General features: G+C 45.2%; 1 protein-coding gene across 1 annotated transcript in view; it reads left to right on the forward strand.

Moving 5' to 3' along the window:
• The first annotated feature begins 1776 nt into the window (after nt 1-1776).
• Nucleotides 1777-19633, forward strand: part of rgp1 (GP1 homolog, RAB6A GEF complex partner 1) — a 30656-nt gene continuing 12799 nt past the window's right edge. Inside the window, exons 1-3 of the mRNA XM_085973453.1 lie at nt 1777-2079; nt 12077-12213; nt 18641-18724. Of these exons, the coding sequence (XP_085829579.1) occupies nt 1964-2079; nt 12077-12213; nt 18641-18724 (337 nt within the window). The 5' untranslated portion in view covers nt 1777-1963. The remainder of the gene's footprint in view (nt 2080-12076; nt 12214-18640; nt 18725-19633) is intronic.

Here is a 19633-nt window from a genome sequence, read left to right on the forward strand (position 1 = left end):
ACCGCAGGGACTGGAGTGCATTATCACCCCCAGCAACCAAATTTTAATTTAATTTGGTAAGTTTCATTTAATGTTTTAAGTTTAGTTACAATCCGTTTGTTTATGGGTTGCTCAAAAAGAGTACACTCGCTCTCCTCATCTAAGTCATTGATATAGATTGTAAATAGCTGAGGCCCAAGCACTGATCCTTGTGGCACTCCACTAGTTACACCCTGCCATCTTGTAAATGACCTGTTTATTCCTACTCTGTTTCCCGTCCGTTAACCAATCCTCAATCCACGCTAATATATTACCCCCAATCCCATGAACCCTAATCTTGTGTAACATCCTATTGTGTGGCACCTTATCGAATGCCTTTTGAAAATCCAAATATACTACATCCACTGGTTTCCCCTAATCTACCCTGCTAGTTACATCCTCAAAAAACTCTATAATAGATTTGTCAAACAAGATTTCCCTTTCATAAAACCATGTTGACTCTGCCTAATCATATTGTGATTTTCCCTCTTGCCACACTTCATCTAGAGCCATCCTTTGTTTTTTAACCTGTCCCATTACCATCTCCTTTTGCCTTGAATATCTCTTAATCTCTCCTGCCTTCTATCCTATCACAGACCTTCCCTTTTGTTCTTTCATCCCCTCCCCCATTTCCCAGCCACAACACTTGCTTAAAAATCTGTTACATTTCCTGCTTTTTTCCAGTTCTGACAAAAGGCCATCGACCTGAAACGTTAACTCCGTTTCTCTCTTCACAGATGCTGCCTGATCTGCTGAGTATCTCCAGCATTTTCTGTTTTTATTTCAGATTTCCAGCATCTGCAGTATTTTCTTTTTGTATTGTTGTAGCCTGTTCCCCAGTTGGTTCCTCAACATATTGTTCTAGAAAACTGTCTCGAATGCATTCCATGAACTCGTCCTTCAATTTGGTTTGCTCAGACTATATGAAGATTAAAGTTCCTCACGATTATTGCATTACCCTTGTAACATCTCTAATTTTCTGATTTATACTCTGTCCAACACTATGATTACTGTTAGGGGAGACTATAAACTACTCCCACCAGTATTTGCTGCCCTTTGTTATTTCTTAGCTCCACCCATACTGATTCTACATCCTGATTTCCTGGGTTAAGATCCTTTCTCACTACTGCCTTTATCTTATCCTTTATTATCAAGGCTACCACATTTCTTTTTCCATTTTGCCTATCTTTTCTAAAAGTCAAGTACCCTGGAATATTTAGTTCCCAACTTTGGTCACCTGCAACCCCGTCTCATTAATTGCTACTAGAACAAACCCATTTATCTCTATTTGTGCCATTAATTTATCTATTTTGTTACGAATGCTTTGTGCATTCATAGATAGCATCTTTAATTTTAACTTTTCACTATTTTCCTTGATGTGGCCTTAGTCACTAATGTCCTATTACCATTGTTAAACTCTCTGTCCCTACCTGACACAATCTGCTTGATTTTACCCAAATCGCTACTCAGCTCTAGACTTGACTTTTCTCTTCAGACTTATAGATTTACCCTTACCTGAACCCTCCCTCGATGAAAGGTCATCGACCTGAAACGTTAACACTGTTTCTCTCTCCACAGATGTTGCCTGACCTGCTGGGCGTTTGCAGCATTTTCTGTTTTTATTTGACCTATTCCTCCCTCCACTGGACTCCGCTCCAGTTTTTCCCCATTCCCCCCTCCACGAAACTCTGTTCCAGGTTTTACCTGTTCCTCCACCTCCTGTCAGCTGAGTTCGCCTTCAATGTGACGCGACGGTATGGCAGAAGACTGTCAATACGCATGTGCGATGCCACCAGACTTCCGGTTGTGCTGGGGCTCTTCAACCAGATGTGAGCGGTGTTTGTTTAGATTGGTAGCGGTTGAAATGATTGCAGATGGACGCTGCTTGAGGTGTAAAGATCGGTGTTAAATTTATTTTAAAAAAAACCTTTGCGAAGAGCTCGGAATGATTGAGGTGGTGGCAAAACTCCTTCGGGGCCCGGTGTTTCTGACCGGCGAAGTGCTGGAGTCCGTTATAACTTTCACCAACCCCATCACAGCCCGCTCCACCTCGGCCAGCAGGTAAAGATCGCGCGAGCGCCTGTCACTCGATCACCGGAGCGCGCTCCCCTCCGCGCGACAGCAAGCGTCAGTTGCCAAGCAACGAGCGCGCGCCTGGGTCTCCAGGCGGCCGGAGTCACCAGGTAACGACGTGGCCCAGGCTGTCGGTCACATGGTAATGCGCGCGCCCGTGCCTTGAGGTGATCAGTCTCAACAGGCATGATGTGGAGATGCCGGTGTTGGACTTGGGTGGACAAATGTGAGAAGTCACACAACACCAGGTTATAGTCCAACAGCTTTATTTGAAATCACAAGCTTTCGAACCTGACGAAGGAGCAGCGCTCCGAAAGCTTGTGATTTCAAATAAAGCTGTTGGACTATAACCTGGTGTTGTGTGACAGTCTCAACAGGGAAGGCGAGTGAGCCTGTCTGCAGGTATCTGGTCTGTACGTTGTCAGTAAGCGTGCATTACCAGATGATCCCAGTTGCCAAGTAATGTGCAAACCAGACCGTGCTAACCCTTGACGATCTCTTCGACCCACAACTAAGCATCAGATTCCATTGATCTCCAACGCTTCTGCAACATTGTCTGTCTTTGCCTAAGCCACACTGCTGATGAAGTTCTTACCCATACTTCTGAAACCTCTAGACTTGTTTTCCGTGATATCCTCCTTGCCAGCCTCCCATCTCCGCCCCCACTCCCCCATAAACGTCAGCTTATTTAAAGCTCATCTGCCTGTATCGTGACCTGTTTATCTTGCGGACCTTCACTGGTTCCCTGTCTCCCAATACACTGAATTTTAAATTCTCCTTTTCATCTTAAAAATCCTTCTTGTTGTCACTGCAACACATCTCTGCAACCCTTTCCTGCATGCTTTGAACCTCTGATTCTGGCCTTTTGTATATTGTGCCCACCCCCCTTGCTGACACAGGTTTCAGCAGCCTTGCTCATACCTTTGTTAAACCTTTCATAAAAACATAAGAAATATAAAAAACCCACGTGTTTGCGTGGGTTTCCTCCGGGTGCTCCGGTTTCCTCCCACAGTCCAAAGATGTGCGGGTTAGGTTGATTGGCCATGATAAAAATTGGCCCTGAGTGTTCGGGGGGATTAAATACGTGGGTGAAATAAAGAATAGATTTGCCTTCCAAAGCTAGGCTTTATTAACTTTAAAATCTGCAGCACATCTTCCCACATCCAGTCCCAACCAAAGCTGGAAAAGAACTGAATTTAAGGTGGCCACAACACATCATGTGATCATCAACTACCAATGAGATTACATATATCCCAAGGCAGTTAACAACCAACCAATCACAATACTTTTACTAAACAAGGAATAATCACCACATTCACCCCTCCTTTTAAAATATACTCCAACCTAAATAACCTTTACAATTTATAATTAATTATTTACAACTAAAACTATGCACAACAAGAATAAAACTGTTCACATGACACAATACTAAGTGAACAACAACAAATAGTAACATTGCACATAAGTATTAAGTATCTCTCAACTAAAACAATATACTATAATATTTCAACAATTTTAAAACATTACTATCAATTTAAAAGTCCATTTTCAATCGGTCGACCGGATATCTTGTTCGTGTCGACCTTCTTAACCTTGGTGAAATTCCTTGCCCTCCCACACCAGAAGGCACAGAAGTATCTTCAGCAGGAAGGCTATCCATATCCCGATTTTCAACGGTTTCCGGATTAGAAATCCCATCAGAAGGTAAACTGGGACGGTCATAAACATCTATCAAGGGCTGACTAATAGAAGTATAATTATCTGCAATCGGATTGGAAATATTTGTAGTATCTGTAACAGCATCCACATTATCTGAATCATGACTATTGTTAATATCCTCAGAAGAGGGCTGGCCCCCACAAGGAGCCAAGTCTTTAATTGAAACAGTACTTTCTTTCCCATCTTGGAATCGAATATGAGCATATTGGGAATTTGCCTCCAACAGCTCCACCTCCTCCACCAAAGGATCATATTTTGACAATCTAACATGGCGTCGAAGCAGCACAGGTCCCTGCATAGTAAGCCATGAAGGTACCGAATATCCCGTAGTAGATCTCCGCGGATAGTTAAAGAGCCTTTCATGGGGGGTCACATTAGTAGCCGTTGAAAGCAATGATCTAATGGAATGCAGGGCATCAGGCAGTACCATTTCCCACTGTGTATTCTTAAGGTTCCGGGATGTCAAAGCCAACATAACTGCCTTCCAGATCACCCCATTGTATCGTTCGCACTGTCCATTACCCTGGGGATTATATGGGGTAGTTCTACTAGTAGAAATTCCCCGACTCTGAAGGTATTCCTTCAACTGGGAAGACATAAAAGAACTTCCCTGATCCGAATGGATATACGCAGGCATCCCAAAGATGACAAAAAGTTGAGTCAGACATTTAATAACTGTAGCAGCTGATACATCTGCGCAAGGAAAAGCAAAAGGGAACCTTGAAAACTCATCCACAACAGTAAATATATATCGGTTTTGAGTAGTTGAAGGAAGAGGCCCCTTAAAATCGACGCTCAAACGTTCAAAAGGAGAAGTAGCCTTTATAAGATGAGCTCGTTGAGGCTTAAAGAAATTCAGTTTACACCGAGCACAGATAGAACATGATGAAGTCATCCGCTTGACGTCTTCAACTGAAAAAGGCAAGTTCTTACTGCGTACAAAGTGTATCATCCTCGTAACCCCAGGATGACATAAGGCATTGTGAAGATTAATAAGCGTATCTCCGTGAATCACAGAACAATAAGCCCTCGACAGCGCATCAGCAGCAACATTATCCTTCCCCGGACGATAAACTATGTCAAAATGGTAACATGCCAACTCAATCCTCCATCTCATTATTTTATCATTTTTGATCTTTCCAAAATGTTTAACATCAAACATAAAGGACACAGATTTTTGATCAGTTACCAACGTGAAATGTCGCCCCGATAAATAATGTCTCCATTTACGCAATGCTTCTACTATTGCGTATGCCTCTTTCTCTATTGAAGAATGTCTTTTTTCACTATTGTTCAAAGTACGTGAGAAAAAGGCCACAGGTCTTCCATTTTGGTTCAGAGTAGCCCCAATTGCAAAATCCGAAGCATCCGTCTCGATCACAAAGGGAACCTGCTCATCAATAGAATGCACAACTGCTCCTAAAATATCCTTTTTAAAATTCTCAAAACATGTCCTGGCCTCCCATGATAGAGGATATGTCGTAACCCGAATAAGAGGCCGGATCTTCCGTGAAAAATTTGCAATCCAATTAGAATAATAAGAAAACAGTCCAACAACTCGTTGCAAAGCCTTAGAATTAGTAGGACAAGGTAAATCAATCAATGGTCGCAGACGTTCTGGATCTGGTTTAATCTTGTTTCCCGAGATAATATACCCCAATAGATTTACCTCAGTAGTCGAAAAGATACATTTCTCTTTGTTAAAAGTTAAACCAACTTTTTCCGCAGCTTGAAGGAATCTTTTTAAATTAGAATCATGCTCCACCCTTGATTTGCCACACACTGTGATGTCATCTAAGTATGAAAAGGTGTCAGAGAGGGAGTTATCACTTATAAAAGCATCCATTGCCTGTTGAAAACAAGCAACACCATTAGTAACACCAAATGGCATTCGGCAAAACTGATACAGCTTTCCACCAGCCTCAAAGGCCGTATATGGTTGATCCTTCTTAACAATAGGAATCTGATGATAAGCACTCTTTAAATCAATAGTGCTAAAAACCTTATACTGAGATACTTTGTTGATAAGCTCATCAATCTTAGGCAAAGGGTACGCATCTAATTGAGTATACCTATTAATAGTTTGGGAATAGTCTATCACCATTCGTTTCTTGTGTCTCTCGTTAGTCGTGACAACTACCTGTGCTCGCCAAGGCGAACAACTAGGTTCAATGATTCCTTCCAATAAGAGACGTTGAACTTCAGAATTAATAAATTCTCTATCCTGACTACTATATCTTCTTGACTTGGTGGCAATTGGCTTACAATCCGACATCAAATTGGAAAAAAGTGATAATGGAGAAATAGGTAAAGAGGTTAATCCACAAATAGATAAAGGTGGCTTAGTCCCTCCAAATGAAAGACTAAGAGACTCGTGTAACTGAAGCACATCATGTCCAATCAAAATATCTGCACAGAGATTAGGCAAAACAGATAGGCGTATATCAGTATACGTATTACCTAGAAGAATCATTTTCACAAAGCAACAACCAGCTATTTGTGAAGTAAGGGTCGTCTGAGCCATACACACCTGATACGTAACAGGCGAAATTTTCAAATGCTTCTCCTTCGCAAACTGAAGACTTATAAAACTCTCAGTACTGCCCGTATCTATAAGGGCCTTCACTTCCAACCCATTAACTTGAGCCGTAACTATAGCTTTGTTTAGGCCATGAGCAAATGCAGCAGAAATTGATGGCTATACGGCCCCTCAAGCCTTTTTAAAAATTTGTTTATGGGATGTGGGCATCGCTGGCAAGGCCAGCATTTATTGCCCATCCCTAATTGCCCTCGAGAAGGTGGTGGTGAGCTGCCTTCTTGAACCGCTGCAGTCCGTGTGGTGAAGGTACTCCCACAGTGCTGTTAGGTAGGGAGTTCCAGGATTTTGACCCAGTGACGATGAAGGATATACTTCTAAGTCAGGATGGTGTGTGACTTGGAGGGGAACTTGGAGGTGGTGGTGTTCCCATGCACCTGCTGTCCTTGTCCTTCTAGGTGGAAGAGGTCGCGGGTTTGGGAGGTGCTGCCGAAGAAGCCTTGGCAAGTTGCTGCAGTGCATCTTGTAGATGGTACACACTGCAGCCACGGTACGTTGGTGGTGGAGGGAGTGAATGATTAAGGTGGCGGATGGGGTGCCAAACAAGTGGGCTGCTTTGTCCTGGGTGATGTTGAGCTTCTTGAGTGTAGGAGCTGCACTCATCCAGGCAAGTGGAGAGTATTCCATCACACTCCTTACTTGTGCCTTGTAGATGGTGGAAAGGGTTTGGGGAGTCAGGAGGTGAGACACTCGCCGCAGAATACCTAGCCTCTGACCGGCTCTTGTTGTTACAGTATTTATGTGGCTGGTCCAGTTAAGTTTCTGGTCAATGGTGACCCCCAGCATGTTGATGGTGGGGGATTCGGCGATGGTAATGCCATTGAATGTCAAGGAGAGGTGGTTAGACTCTTGCTTGTTGGCGTTGGTCATTGCCTGGCACTTCTGTGGCGCAAATGTTATCTGCCACTTATCAGCCCAAGCCTGAACGTCGTCCAGGTCTTGTTGCATGCGGGCATGGACTGCTTCAATATCTGAGGAGTTGTGAATGGCGCTGAACACTGTGCAGTCATCAGCGAACATCCCCATTTCTGACCTTATATTGGAGGGAAGGTCATTGATGAAGCAGCTGAGATGGTTGGGCCTAGGACACTGCCCTGAGGAACTCCTGCAGCGATGTCCTGGGTCTGTGATGATTGACCTTCAACCACCACAACCATCTTCCTTTGTGCTAGGTATGACTCCAGCCAGTGGAGCGTTTTCCCCCCGATTCCCATTGACTTCAGTTTTACTAGGGCTCTTTGATGTCATACTCAGTGAAATGCTGCCTTAATGTCAAGGGCAGTCACTCTCACCTCACCTCTGGAATTCAGCTCCTTTGTCCATGTTTGAACCAAGGCTGTAATGAGGTTGGGAGCCGAGTGGTCTTGGTGGAACCCAAACTGGGCATCAGTGAGCAGGCTTTTGGAGAGTAGGTGCCGCTTGATAACACTGTCAATGACACCTTCCATCACTTTGCTGATGATTGAGAACAGACTGATGGGGCGGTAATTGGCCGGGTTGGATTTGTCCTGCTTTTTGTGGACAGGACATACCTGGGCAGTTTTCCATATTGTCGGATAGATGCCAGTGTTGTAGCTGTACTGGAACAGCTTGGCTAGAGGCGCGGCTAGTTCTGGAGCACAAGTCTTCAGCAGGACAGCCGGGATGTTGTCAGGGCCCATAGCCTTTGCTGTATCCAGTGCACTCAGCCGTTTCTCGATATCATGAGCTCTGCTATTCAATAAGATCATGGCTGATCTTCGACCTCAACTCCACTTTCCCACCCGATTTCCACATCCCTTGATTCCCCTAGAGTCCAAAAATCTATCTACATAAGAAATAGGAGCAGGAGTAGGCCATTTGGCCCTTTGAGCCTGGTCCGCCATTCAATAAGGTCATGGCTGATCTTACCTATCTCTGCTTTGAATATACTCAAAGATTCAGCATCCACAGCCCTTTAGGGTAGATAATTCCAAAGATTCACAACCCTCTGAAGAAGAAATTCCTCCTCATCTCAGTCTTAAATAGCCGGCCCCTTATCCTGAGACTATGCCCCCTAGTTCTAGACTCTCCAGCCAGGGGAAACAACCTCTCAGCATCTACCCTGTCAATCCTCTTCAGAATCTTAGATGTTTCTATGAGATCTCTCATTTTTCTAAACTCCAGAGAGTATAGGCCCAATCTACTCAATTTCTCCTTATAGGTCAACCCTCTCATCTCAGGAATCAACCTAGCGAACCTCCATTTCTCTTTACAGCTTCATACACCTCAAAACCTATCCTTTTGACCATGCCTCCTAACTTGCAACATAGCTTGTTGTCTGTTCCTGATGCCTTTTTATTTCGTTAACCCTCTGCTCTGTAAAACGTCATGGGATATTCATACATTAAATATGCTGCTTGAGCTGACAAGTTTGACACAAGGCAGCATCTGTGTCTGTGTCTGTGATGGTGGGGACCTCAAGAGGAGGCCGAGATGGATCATCCACTCAGCACTTCTGGCTGAAGATGGTTGCAAAACTTTCAGCCTTGGCTTTTGCACTCGCGTACTGGGCTCCCCCATCATTGATGATGGGGATGTTCATGGAGCCTTCTCTTCCCGTTAGTTGTTTAATTGTCCACCATTCACGACTGGATGTGACAGAACTGCAGAGCTTTGATCTTTTTGCTGCACACAGCAAATAATAATACATTAATGCAAAATACTGCGGATGCTGGAAATCTGAAATATAAACAGAAAATGCTGGAAATACTCAACAAGTCAGGCAGCATCTGTGGAGAGCCACCTTCCATACCAGTGCTTCCGATATGTCTTCCTTTTTCCTCAACCAAGAATTCCCCTCTACCGTGGTTGACATGGCCCTCGACCATGTCCGTTCCATTTCCTGCACTTCAGCTCACACTCCTTCCCCTCCCTCCCAGAACCACTTGTCCTTACCTTGCACCCCACCTGCCTCAGCATTCAATGGATCATTGTCCTCCATTTCCATCACCTCCAACGTGATGCCACCACCAAACACATCTTCCCCTCCCCTTCCCTTTCAGCATTCTGAAGGGAACGTTCCCGCCACAACACCATGGTCCACGCTTCAATTTAATTTGCCTTTAAATTTAATGCCTCCAGCGTGGGTTTCCTAGGGCTCGGGAAACCTGGCAGCTGAAGAGAGGCGAGAAGGGCTCGATCCAGCAGTTAAGTGCCCTTCAGGTACAGCTTGTGATCTAGGAGGAGCAGGAGTGCTTCCCCCGATCCCTCAAGTAAACCTGCTTCCCTCCCCGCGATTGTCCTCCCTCCCCCCGTGATCCGATCTCCCCCTCACCTCCATGATCACACCCCCACCACCCCCCCCCCCCTCCACCCCCACTGTCCTTCCTTGTGCGGTGTCTGCAGACCCTTCCTGAACTTCCATTCCTTCCTCTCTGGGCCCCGGCAGCAGCATACCAGCGCAGGCTTTCCCGCCCGACGGTTAGCCAGCCTCTGAAGTTGACTGGCTGCCGGCCGGGAAACGGAGAAACAAAATTAAATGAGATCCTGCCTTTAAATTCAGCAGGGACTCCGCATTACCCACATTTCTGGGTTTTCCGGCCGCTCCGAATCCCACCCTGCCCCCGCTCTCTCCCGCCTCCCTGTAAATTTTGGGGCTCTGGTTTCTGTTTAATGTAAGAGTTCTGATTGATAATCATAAAATCATACAGCTCAGAGGGATTACCTTCTGCCAGTGAAAACAGTTTCTCCCCATCTACTGATTCAAAACCCCTTAGAATTTTGAACACCTCTATCAAATTCTCCCCTTAACCTTCTTTGTTGTAAAGCGAACGATCCCAGCTTCCCTACTCTCTCCACATAACTGAGGTCCCTCATCCCTGGTACTATTCTAGAGTAAATGTCCTCTTCAAGGTCTTGACATCCTTCCTAGAGTGTGGTGCCCAGTTATTTTTCTTGGCCCTGCGTGGTCCCTTTAAGGGGCTGCGTGGGCCATTCAAAATACTATGCATGCGCAGTTTTAAAATTGAAATGCCGGCAAGCTGGCTGCACAGGCTCCCTGGAGCACTGCACAGCCGTACACCTTACAAGGAACACTGGTGCCCAGTATTGGACACAATACTCTAGCTGAGGCCTAACCTGTGATTTATAAAGGTTTACCATAACTTCCTTGTTTTTGTACTCGATGCCTCTATTTATAAAGCCAAGGATCCCATATGTCTTTTTAACAGCCTTCTGAACTTGTCCTGCCACCTCGAAGATTTGTGTACGTTAATCTTCAAGTCCCTCTGTTCCTGCACACCCTTTAAAATTTTACCACTTAATTTATATTGCTGCACGTTATTTTTCCTTCCAAAATGCATCTCTTCACACGTCTCTGCATTAAATGTCATCTGCCATGTGTCTGTCCATTTCACCAGTCTGTCTTTGTCCTCCTGATGTCTGGTACTATCCTCCTCACTGTTTTCTATATTTCCAAGCTTTGCGTCATCTGCAAACATTGAAATGATGCCACCTATACCCAAGTTCAGGTCATTAATATACATCAAAAGAGCAGTGGTCCCAATACCGATCCCCGGGGAACACCACTGCACACTGCCCTCCAGTCTGATAAACAACTGTTCTCTACTCTTTGCTTCCTGTCTCTTAACCAATTTCGTATCCATGCTGCCACTGCCCCATTAACCTCACAGTCTTCAATTTTGCCATCATGTCTATTATGTGGCACTTTATCAAACGCCTTCTGAAAGTATAGGGATAAGTATGGGGATCATTGAGTTTCCATGTATTTGTGCTCAACACAGTTGCAGCTGGATATAATTCCACATTACATAACTACCCATTCTTGGGACTAGCTGGCAGTGTCACTGTGTCTTGGTTATGCTGCAATCTTGATGTTGCTGTTGCACATATTTTTTATCATGATGGTTGCAAAAGTGTAGCTTGAAATGTCTGGTGCCATCCTGATTTGTGAGGTAAGTGAAAAATCATTCAGTTGATCTTTGACAGGTTTCCTCCCTGCGGTTGCGTGAATTGCTGCCACTTCATCTAAATCATGTATACTTAACCTGGGAGTACTTCATACTAACACTAGCTACCTAATGTGCTCAAGGACTAGAATATAGTGATGTAGAAATGGGTAAGTCAATATTTGATCCATACTGAAATCAAGTCTTGCATGGAGTTCTATGGATTCGTAGTCGTGATTCATGTAACGGTATTAGTTTCTGGTGATTAAGGATTGGTATGGCTTTGGTCACTGGATAAGGGAAGGGGACATTGGTTTCTTTTTTTTCTCCCAGCCCAGAAGCATTAGGGTATGCTGTAGCTGCCCCAAATTCCACACAGACTGGGGATCAAAGTCTGAAGCTCATTTAGTTGCTGAACTATCTGGATGTTTCCCCAGTGTGTAACAATAATAATTTTAAAACATTTTAAATTTAAGAGATGGGTTTGAGATGGACTTGGAAATTTTCGATCATTTACGTGCTAGGGTATGGTGAACTGACCAGGGGTTTGGAAAGGATTTTGAGAATTATGCTCAGATAGTGCTAAAGTTTTTTTTTAATCAGCCAATGCATTTTGAATATTCTGATTATCCTTGATGTTTAATAGAACCTCACAGTGTGAAAATAACTAGCTTATTAGGTGTTCACAAGTCTGCTAAAGTATTTTGGAATTGAGCCACAGTTTCTGTCTTTTGTTTATCAGTGAGATGTTGGCATGGGCAAGTGCTCAGGTACATTGCCAGTTTCATACCAGTGAGAGTCGTGTTGCACTTCCGCCCTCTGAAGACGTAAAGCATGACGTGCAGGCCGAGAATGAAACGGTCTTTGTTCCAAACAGAGGTAGGATATTATCTCTCTTTTACTTTTCTTGGTACAAGGCGATCTGACTATTTCTATTCTTAAGCTTGCCACTTTTTGAACTGTCTATAATGTATTATGATTTTAAAATAAATACAATTTTTACACTGTCTTGAGATTTTCCATGCTGAAGATGTATGCACAAGAACTCAGACTGACAATCCTCATGTGAGAAATTAAATCATTCGTTTTACTGGGGGGAGCTCAGTGGACTGGTTGTGAATTTCATTTGTTTATTGTATCTGTTGCTTTAACCCCTTTCTCACCAAGCCGAAAACCTTCCCCCAGCTCCCCTCCCCCTCTCTGGTTTTTCTCTCTCATTTCCTCTTATGTCCTCTCTGAGCTAATTTTGTCCATGAGACCCACCTCCTGCTTCCTTGACCCCATTCCCATTAGACTGATGACCACCCAACTTCCCTTCTTGGCTCCCATGCTAGCTGACATTATAAATGGTTCCCTGTTCTTAGGCACTGTCCTGCTCTCTTTCAAAATCACCTTCAGCATCCCCTCCTCAAAAAAAAAATACACCTTCGACCCCTCTGTCCTTACAAACTACTGCTTCATCTCCAACCTGCCTTTCCTCTCCAAAGCTCTTGAATGTGTTGTCACTTCTCAAATCTGTGCAAATCATTCCTGCAACTCCATGTTTGAATCTTTCCAGTCAGGATTCCCTCCCTAATACAGTACCATAATGGCCCTAATCAAAGTCACAAGTGACATCACCTGTGACTGTGACCGTGGTGAATTAGTTCTGCTCAAGCTCTCTGCAGCCTTTACGGTCGATCACACTATCCACCTCCAACGCCTCTCCTCCGTTATCCAGCTTAGTGGGACTACCCTCACTTGATTCCATTCATACCTGTCTGATCATAGCCAGAGTAAACCCAGCTTCTCTTTCTGCCTCTGTACTGTTAGATCTGGACACCCTCCAAGGATATTTCCTTGGCTCCGTCCTCAGCACATGCTGCCCCTTAGTGACATAATCTGGAGACATGGGGTGAATTTCCACATGTATACTGATGAAACCCAGCTCTAAATTTCCACCACCTCTTTTTTTTATTAGTTCATGGGATGTGGGTGTAGCTGGCAAGGCCAGCATTTATTGCCCATCTCTAGTTGCCCTTGAGATGGTGACCCCTGCACTGCCTCTGTGTTGTCAGCCTGCTTGTCCAACATCCAGTCTTGGATGAGCTGGAATTTATTCGAGTTAAACATTGATGAAACAGAAGCTGGCATCTTTGGCCTCCACCACAAACTCCGTACCCGTGCCACTGATTCCATCCCCTCTCAAACCACTGTCTGAGGCTGAACTAGACGGTTTGCAATCTCTGCATACTATTTGATCCTTAGCTGAGATTCTGGTCCCATATCCTCTCCATCACAAATACTGTCTACTTTTACCTCCATAACATTGCCTACTTCTGCACGGGAACGGTAGCATAGTGGTTATGTTACTGGACTAGTAATCCAGAGGCCTGGACTAATACAGAGACGTGAGTTTGAATCAATTTAAATTCAGTTAATTAAATAAATCTGGAATAAAAAACTAGTATCAGTAATGGTGACCATGACACTATCGGATTGCCTTAAAAGCCCATCTGGTTCATTAATGTCTTTATGGGAAGGAAATCTGCCGTCCTTACCTGGTCTGGCCTATATGTGACTCCAGACCCACAGCAATGTGGTTGACTCTTAACTGCCCTCTGAAATGGCCACTCAGTTGTTCCAAACTGCTACAAAAAACAATAATAAGAATAAAACCGGACAGACCACCCGGTCTTTCAGCCAATGTCCCAAATTCCTCCAACACCATCTCTGGGTATGTCCTGTCCCACCGGCAGGACAGACCCACCAGGGGTGGTGGCACAGTGGTATACCTTCGGGTGGGAGTGGCCCTGGGAGTCCTTAAAATTGACTCCGGACCCCATGAAGTCTTATGGCTTCAGGTAAAGCATGGGCAAGGAAACCTCCTGCTGATTACCATCTACCGCCCTCCCTTAGCTGATGAATCAGTACTCCTCCATGTTGAACACCACTTGGAAGAAGCACTGAGAGTAGCAAGGGCACAGAATGTACTCTGGGCGGGGGACTTCAATGTCCATCACCAAGAGTGGCTCGATAGCACCACTACTGACCGAGCTGGCCGAGTCCTGAAGGACACAGCTGCCAGACTGGGCCTACGACAGGTGGCGAGAGAACCAACATGAGGGAAAAACCTGCTTGACCTCGTCCTCACCAAGCTACCTGTCGCAGATGCATCTGTCCATGACAGCATTGGTAGCAGTGACCACCGCACAGTTATTGTGGAGACGAAGTCCCGTCTTCACACTGTGGACACCCTGCATCGTGTTATGTGGCACTACCACCGTGCTAAATGGGATAGATTCAGAACACATCTAGCAGCTCAAAACTGGGCATCCATGAGGCGCTGTGGGCCATCATCAGCAGCAGCAGCATTGTATTTCACCACAATCTGTAACCTCATGGCCCGGCATATCCCTCCCTCGTTTGCAACCATCTTCAGCCAGAAGTGCTGAATGAATGATCCATATCGGCCTTCTCCCGAGTGCCCCACCATCACAGAAGCCAGTCTTCAGCCAATTCAATTCACTCCACGTGATATCAAGAAACAGCTGAGCGCACTGGACACAGCAAAGGCAATGGGCCCTGACAACATCCCGGCTGTCTTGCTGAAGACTTGTGCTCCAGAACTAGCCACACCTCTAGCCAAGCTGTTCCAGTACAGCTGCAACACTGACATCTATCCGACAATGTGGAAAACTGCCCAGGTATGTCCTGTCCACAAATAGCAGGACAAATCCAATCCGGCCAATTACCGCCCCTCAGTCTACTCTCAATCATCAGCAAAGTGATGGAAGGTGTCATCGACAGTGCTATCAAGTGGCACTTACTCTCCAAAGACCTGCTCACTGATGCCCAATTTGGGTACCGTCAAGACCACGCGGCTCCCAACCTCATTACAGCCTTGGTCCGAACATGGACAAAGGAGCTGAATTCCAGAGGTGAGGTGAGAGTGACTGCCCTTGACATTAAGGCAGCATTTGACCGAGTGTGGCATCAAGGAGCCCTAGTAAAACTGAAGCCAATGGGAATCAGGGGAAAACTCTTCACTGGCTGGAGTCATACCTAGCACAAAGGAAGATGGTTGTGGTGGTTGGCGGTCAATCATCACAGCCCAGGACATCACTGCAGGAGTTCCTCAGGGCAGTGTCCTAGGCCCAACCATCTTCAGCTGCTTCATCAATGACCTTCCCTCCATCATAAGATCAGAAGTGGGCATATTCACTGATGACTTCACAGTGTTTAGTGCCATTCACAACTCCTCAGATAATGAAGCAGTCCATTCCTGCATGCAGCAAGACCTGGATGACATTCAGGCTTGGGCTGATAAATGACAAGTAAGATTCGTGCCACACAAGTGCCAGGCAATGAGTATCTCCACCAAGCGAAAGCCTAACCACCGCCCCTTGACATTCAATGGCATTACCATTGCCGAATCCCCCACCATCAACATCCTGGAGGGGTCACCATTGACCAGAAACTTAACTGGACCAGCCACATAAATACTGTGGCTACAAGAGCAGGTCAGAGGCTTGGTATTCTGTGGCAAGTGTCTCACCTCCCGACTCCCCAAAGCCTTTCTACCATCTACAAGGAGTGTGATGGAATACTCTCCACTTGCCTGGATGAGTGCAGCTCCAACAACACTCAAGAAGCACTTTCAAACTCCCAACTGTCTTGCCTTTGTCTGTCCATTCATCACGACACTTCTGCAGCTATCAATCTGCTCAATCACACCCTCACTTTTGATGCCCTTCTCCCCAGTAAAATCCTAACTCTCTCCCACCCTGGCTGTTCCCCTTAGTATGGGCTCCATCTGCACTCTCAAGTGCAAGGGATGTAGACTTGAACGTTTATGACACACAACTAGTTTAGTCATTCATCGCCAGATCTGTCTGGACCAAAATCAAGCACTATCGGGCCCTGCTCTCCTCTGACAAAACTACTCACTATTCCACGATCATCCTGGAATGCAAAGATAACCCGCACTTCTTTTCCCCAACCAACCATCTCCTTAAACCCCTATCTCCTACCCCCTCCAACAACGTGCGAGGAGCTCATGGACTTCTTTGGATGGTCTCAATCTTATTGATATTCAGCTGTCTCTGCCGCATCTTTCCCATTCCCTAGCCCACCAAGCCAAGCTACTGCCAAGGTTTCCCCTCCATGCCTAGACCTGATCTCTCCTCTCTCCAGTTTCTCTCCCACCTCCCCTCTCCAAGCTTATCTTCCCTCTTCAAGTTTATCTTGTCCACGAGACCCACCTCCTGCTCTCTTCATTCTATTCTCACTAAACTGCTGACCACCCAGCTTCTCTTCCTGGCCCCTGCTAACTGATATTGTAAATAGTTCCCTCTCCTTGGGTACTGTCCCGCTCCCTTTAAAAACTGCTGTCATCACCCACCTCAAAAAAAACACTCTTGACACCACTGTCCTTGTGAACTACCGCCTCATCTCTAACCTCCCTTTCCTCTCAAGTCCTTGAATGCATTGTCGCATCCGAAATTCATGCCAATCTTTTCCACAACTCTATGTTTGAACCTCTCTAATCTGATTTCTGCCCCTGCCACAGCACTGAAATGGCCCTAATCAACGTCACAAATGACCTCCTCTGTGACTGACTGTGGTGCACTGTCCCTCTTTGTCCTTCTTGAGCTGTCTGTAACCTTTGACACAGTTGACCACACCATGCACATCCAATACCTCTCCTCCGTTGTCCGACTGAGTGGGACTACCCTCGTCTGGTTCTACTCTTGCCTATCCAGTCGCAGCCAGAGAATCTCCTGCAATAGCTTTATTTCCCGCCCTGCACCATTACCTCTGGAGTCCCCTAAGGATCTATCTTTGGCCCCCTCTGATATCTCAACTACATGCTGCCCCTAGGCAACATCATCCGATGACACGTCAGATTCCACATGTACATTGATGATACCCAACTCTACCACACCACCACCTTGCTCAGCCCCTCATTTCCTCTGTGTTTTCAGACTGTTTATCTGACATCCAGTACTGGATGATCTGAAGTTTCCTTCAATTACATTGTCTTTGGCCCACGCCACAAACTTTGTTCGCTCACCACCGATCCCATCCTCCTCCTTGGCCTCAGTCTCAGGCTGAACCAGACTGTTTGCAACCTCTGTGCCCTATTTGACCCAGAGCTGAGCTTCTGACCCCACATCCTCTCCATCACAAAGACTGCCTACTTTCACCTCTGTAATAGCACCTGTCTCCACCCCTGCCTCAGTCCATTTGCTGCTGAAGCCCTCACCCATGCCTTTGTTACCTCTAGACTCGACTACCCCAGTGATCTTCTGGCTGGCCACCCATCTTCCACCCTTCATAAACTCGAGCTCGTCCAAAATTCTGCTGCCCGTACCCTAACTTGCACTAAGTCCCGTTCACCCAGCACCCCTGTATTTGCTGACCTGTATTGGCTCCAGATCCACTAGCGCCTCAGATTTAAAATTCTCATCCCTGTGTTCAAATTTCTCCATAGCCTCGCCACTCCCTATCTCTGTAACCTCTTTCAGCCCTACAAACCTCAGAGAACTCTATGTTCCTCCAACTCTGGCCTCTTGTGCATCCCCCACTTCCTTCGCCCCACTATTGGCACCTGTGCCGTCAGCTGTCTAGTCCCTAAGTTGTGGAATTCCTGCCATAAACCTCTTCACCTCTCCATCTCCCTCTCCTTTTAAGACGCTGCTTAAAACCGATCTCTTGGACCAAGTGTTTGGTCACCTGTCCTAATGTCTGCTTCTTTAGCTCAGTGTCAATTTTTGTCTGATTATACTCCTGTGAAGCACCTTGGGACGTTTTACTACGTTAAAGTCACTATATAAATGCAAACTGTTGTTCCTCTCACACTGGCCTCTTGTGCACTCCCCTCCCTTTGCCATACCATTGGTGGCTGTGCTTTAGTCACTTTGACTCCATGCTTTGTAATTGCCTGCCTAAACCCCTCTGCACCTCCCTTTCCTCCTTTAAGACCACTCTTAAAAGCCACCTCTTTGACCAAGCTTTTAGTCACCCCTCTTAATATCTCCTTCTTTAGCTTGGTGTTCATTTTTTCCCTTGCGCCTCTGTGAAGCACCTTGTGATTATTTTCTCCCCCCACGTTAAAGGCATTAGATAAATGCAAGCTCTTGCAGTTGTTTCAGTATCACGCTGGGTAATGTATTTACCCACATAAACCAATGGGAGTTCTGTTTGACTGTTTTCGATACTAGTTAAGGGATCTTGGTCTGATCTGATGAGGATTTGTTTGCTTGAATTTTAGCCATCAATTAAATGTTTAGCAGGATCATTCCAACTGTTCATTTATTTCCAGGTGAACGAGGAAAATGTATCCTAGCCACTCCACCCAAGATACTGTTCTGTGACCTGCGACTTGATCCTGGTGAATCAAAGTCCTGTAAGTAGACATATTTTGGTAATATGATCTAGATAAAAACTATATTCCACTTTTTAACAGCAGTTAAAAATAGAGGTAGAGCTATACTTGCTTTGAGCTCCACTTTTTTGTGAGTAGTTATGCGAGTTGCTCTTTTGATGTCTGCTGCACATGGTGTGTCCGCTGGTATTGTTATGGGGTGGGAGAAGAGACAAATTTAACCAAAAAACTACAATTTACTAACCATAGAAAGAGGCCATTCTGTGCATTGTCTCTGTGCTGGCTCTTTGCTAAAGCAACTCAAAATGAATCCCAATGCCTTGCTTTTTATCCCATAGCTCTGTTTGTCCCCATTGCCTTTAAAAGAGGCAATGATCTCTGCCACTTCAATTCCTTGTGGCAATGCATTCTATGCTGTAAAGAAAAATCTCCTAACCCCTCCCACACTCTTGTTAATAATTTTAAATTGATGACCCACTCATCACTGACTCCCAACCAGTAGAAATGCTCTTTCCTTATTCATTCTTATCAAAGCCCTTTGTTATTTAAAAAATCTCTGTTGGCCTTCTCTGCTCTGGTGGAAATAGTCTCAGTATCTTAAGTCTCTGGCATCATCCTGCTGAATCTATGCTATATGAGTTCTATTGTTTTAATGTACTTTTTATAATGACACACCCAGAGCTGCACAGTACTGTAACAATATCCTAACCATTGCCTTGTACACACGTACCATTACCTCCTCAATCTTGCATGCTGTACCCCTATTTATAAAACCTCAAAAGCTATTGATTTTTTTTTTCATAACTTTATCTGTCGGCCTTGGCTAAGCGGCAGCACTCTTGCATCTGAGTCAAAAGCCCATTTGGCCAATTATTTTCTTCCCATCCAGAAAAATCCTAAGGGCCCCCTATTGATGCATCTAAAGATTCC

The sequence above is a fragment of the Somniosus microcephalus genome, chromosome 2 (genome assembly GCF_052327205.1).
Source record: "Somniosus microcephalus isolate GS21.2 chromosome 2, FLI_Smic_1.0, whole genome shotgun sequence".
NCBI lineage: Eukaryota > Metazoa > Chordata > Chondrichthyes > Squaliformes > Somniosidae > Somniosus > Somniosus microcephalus.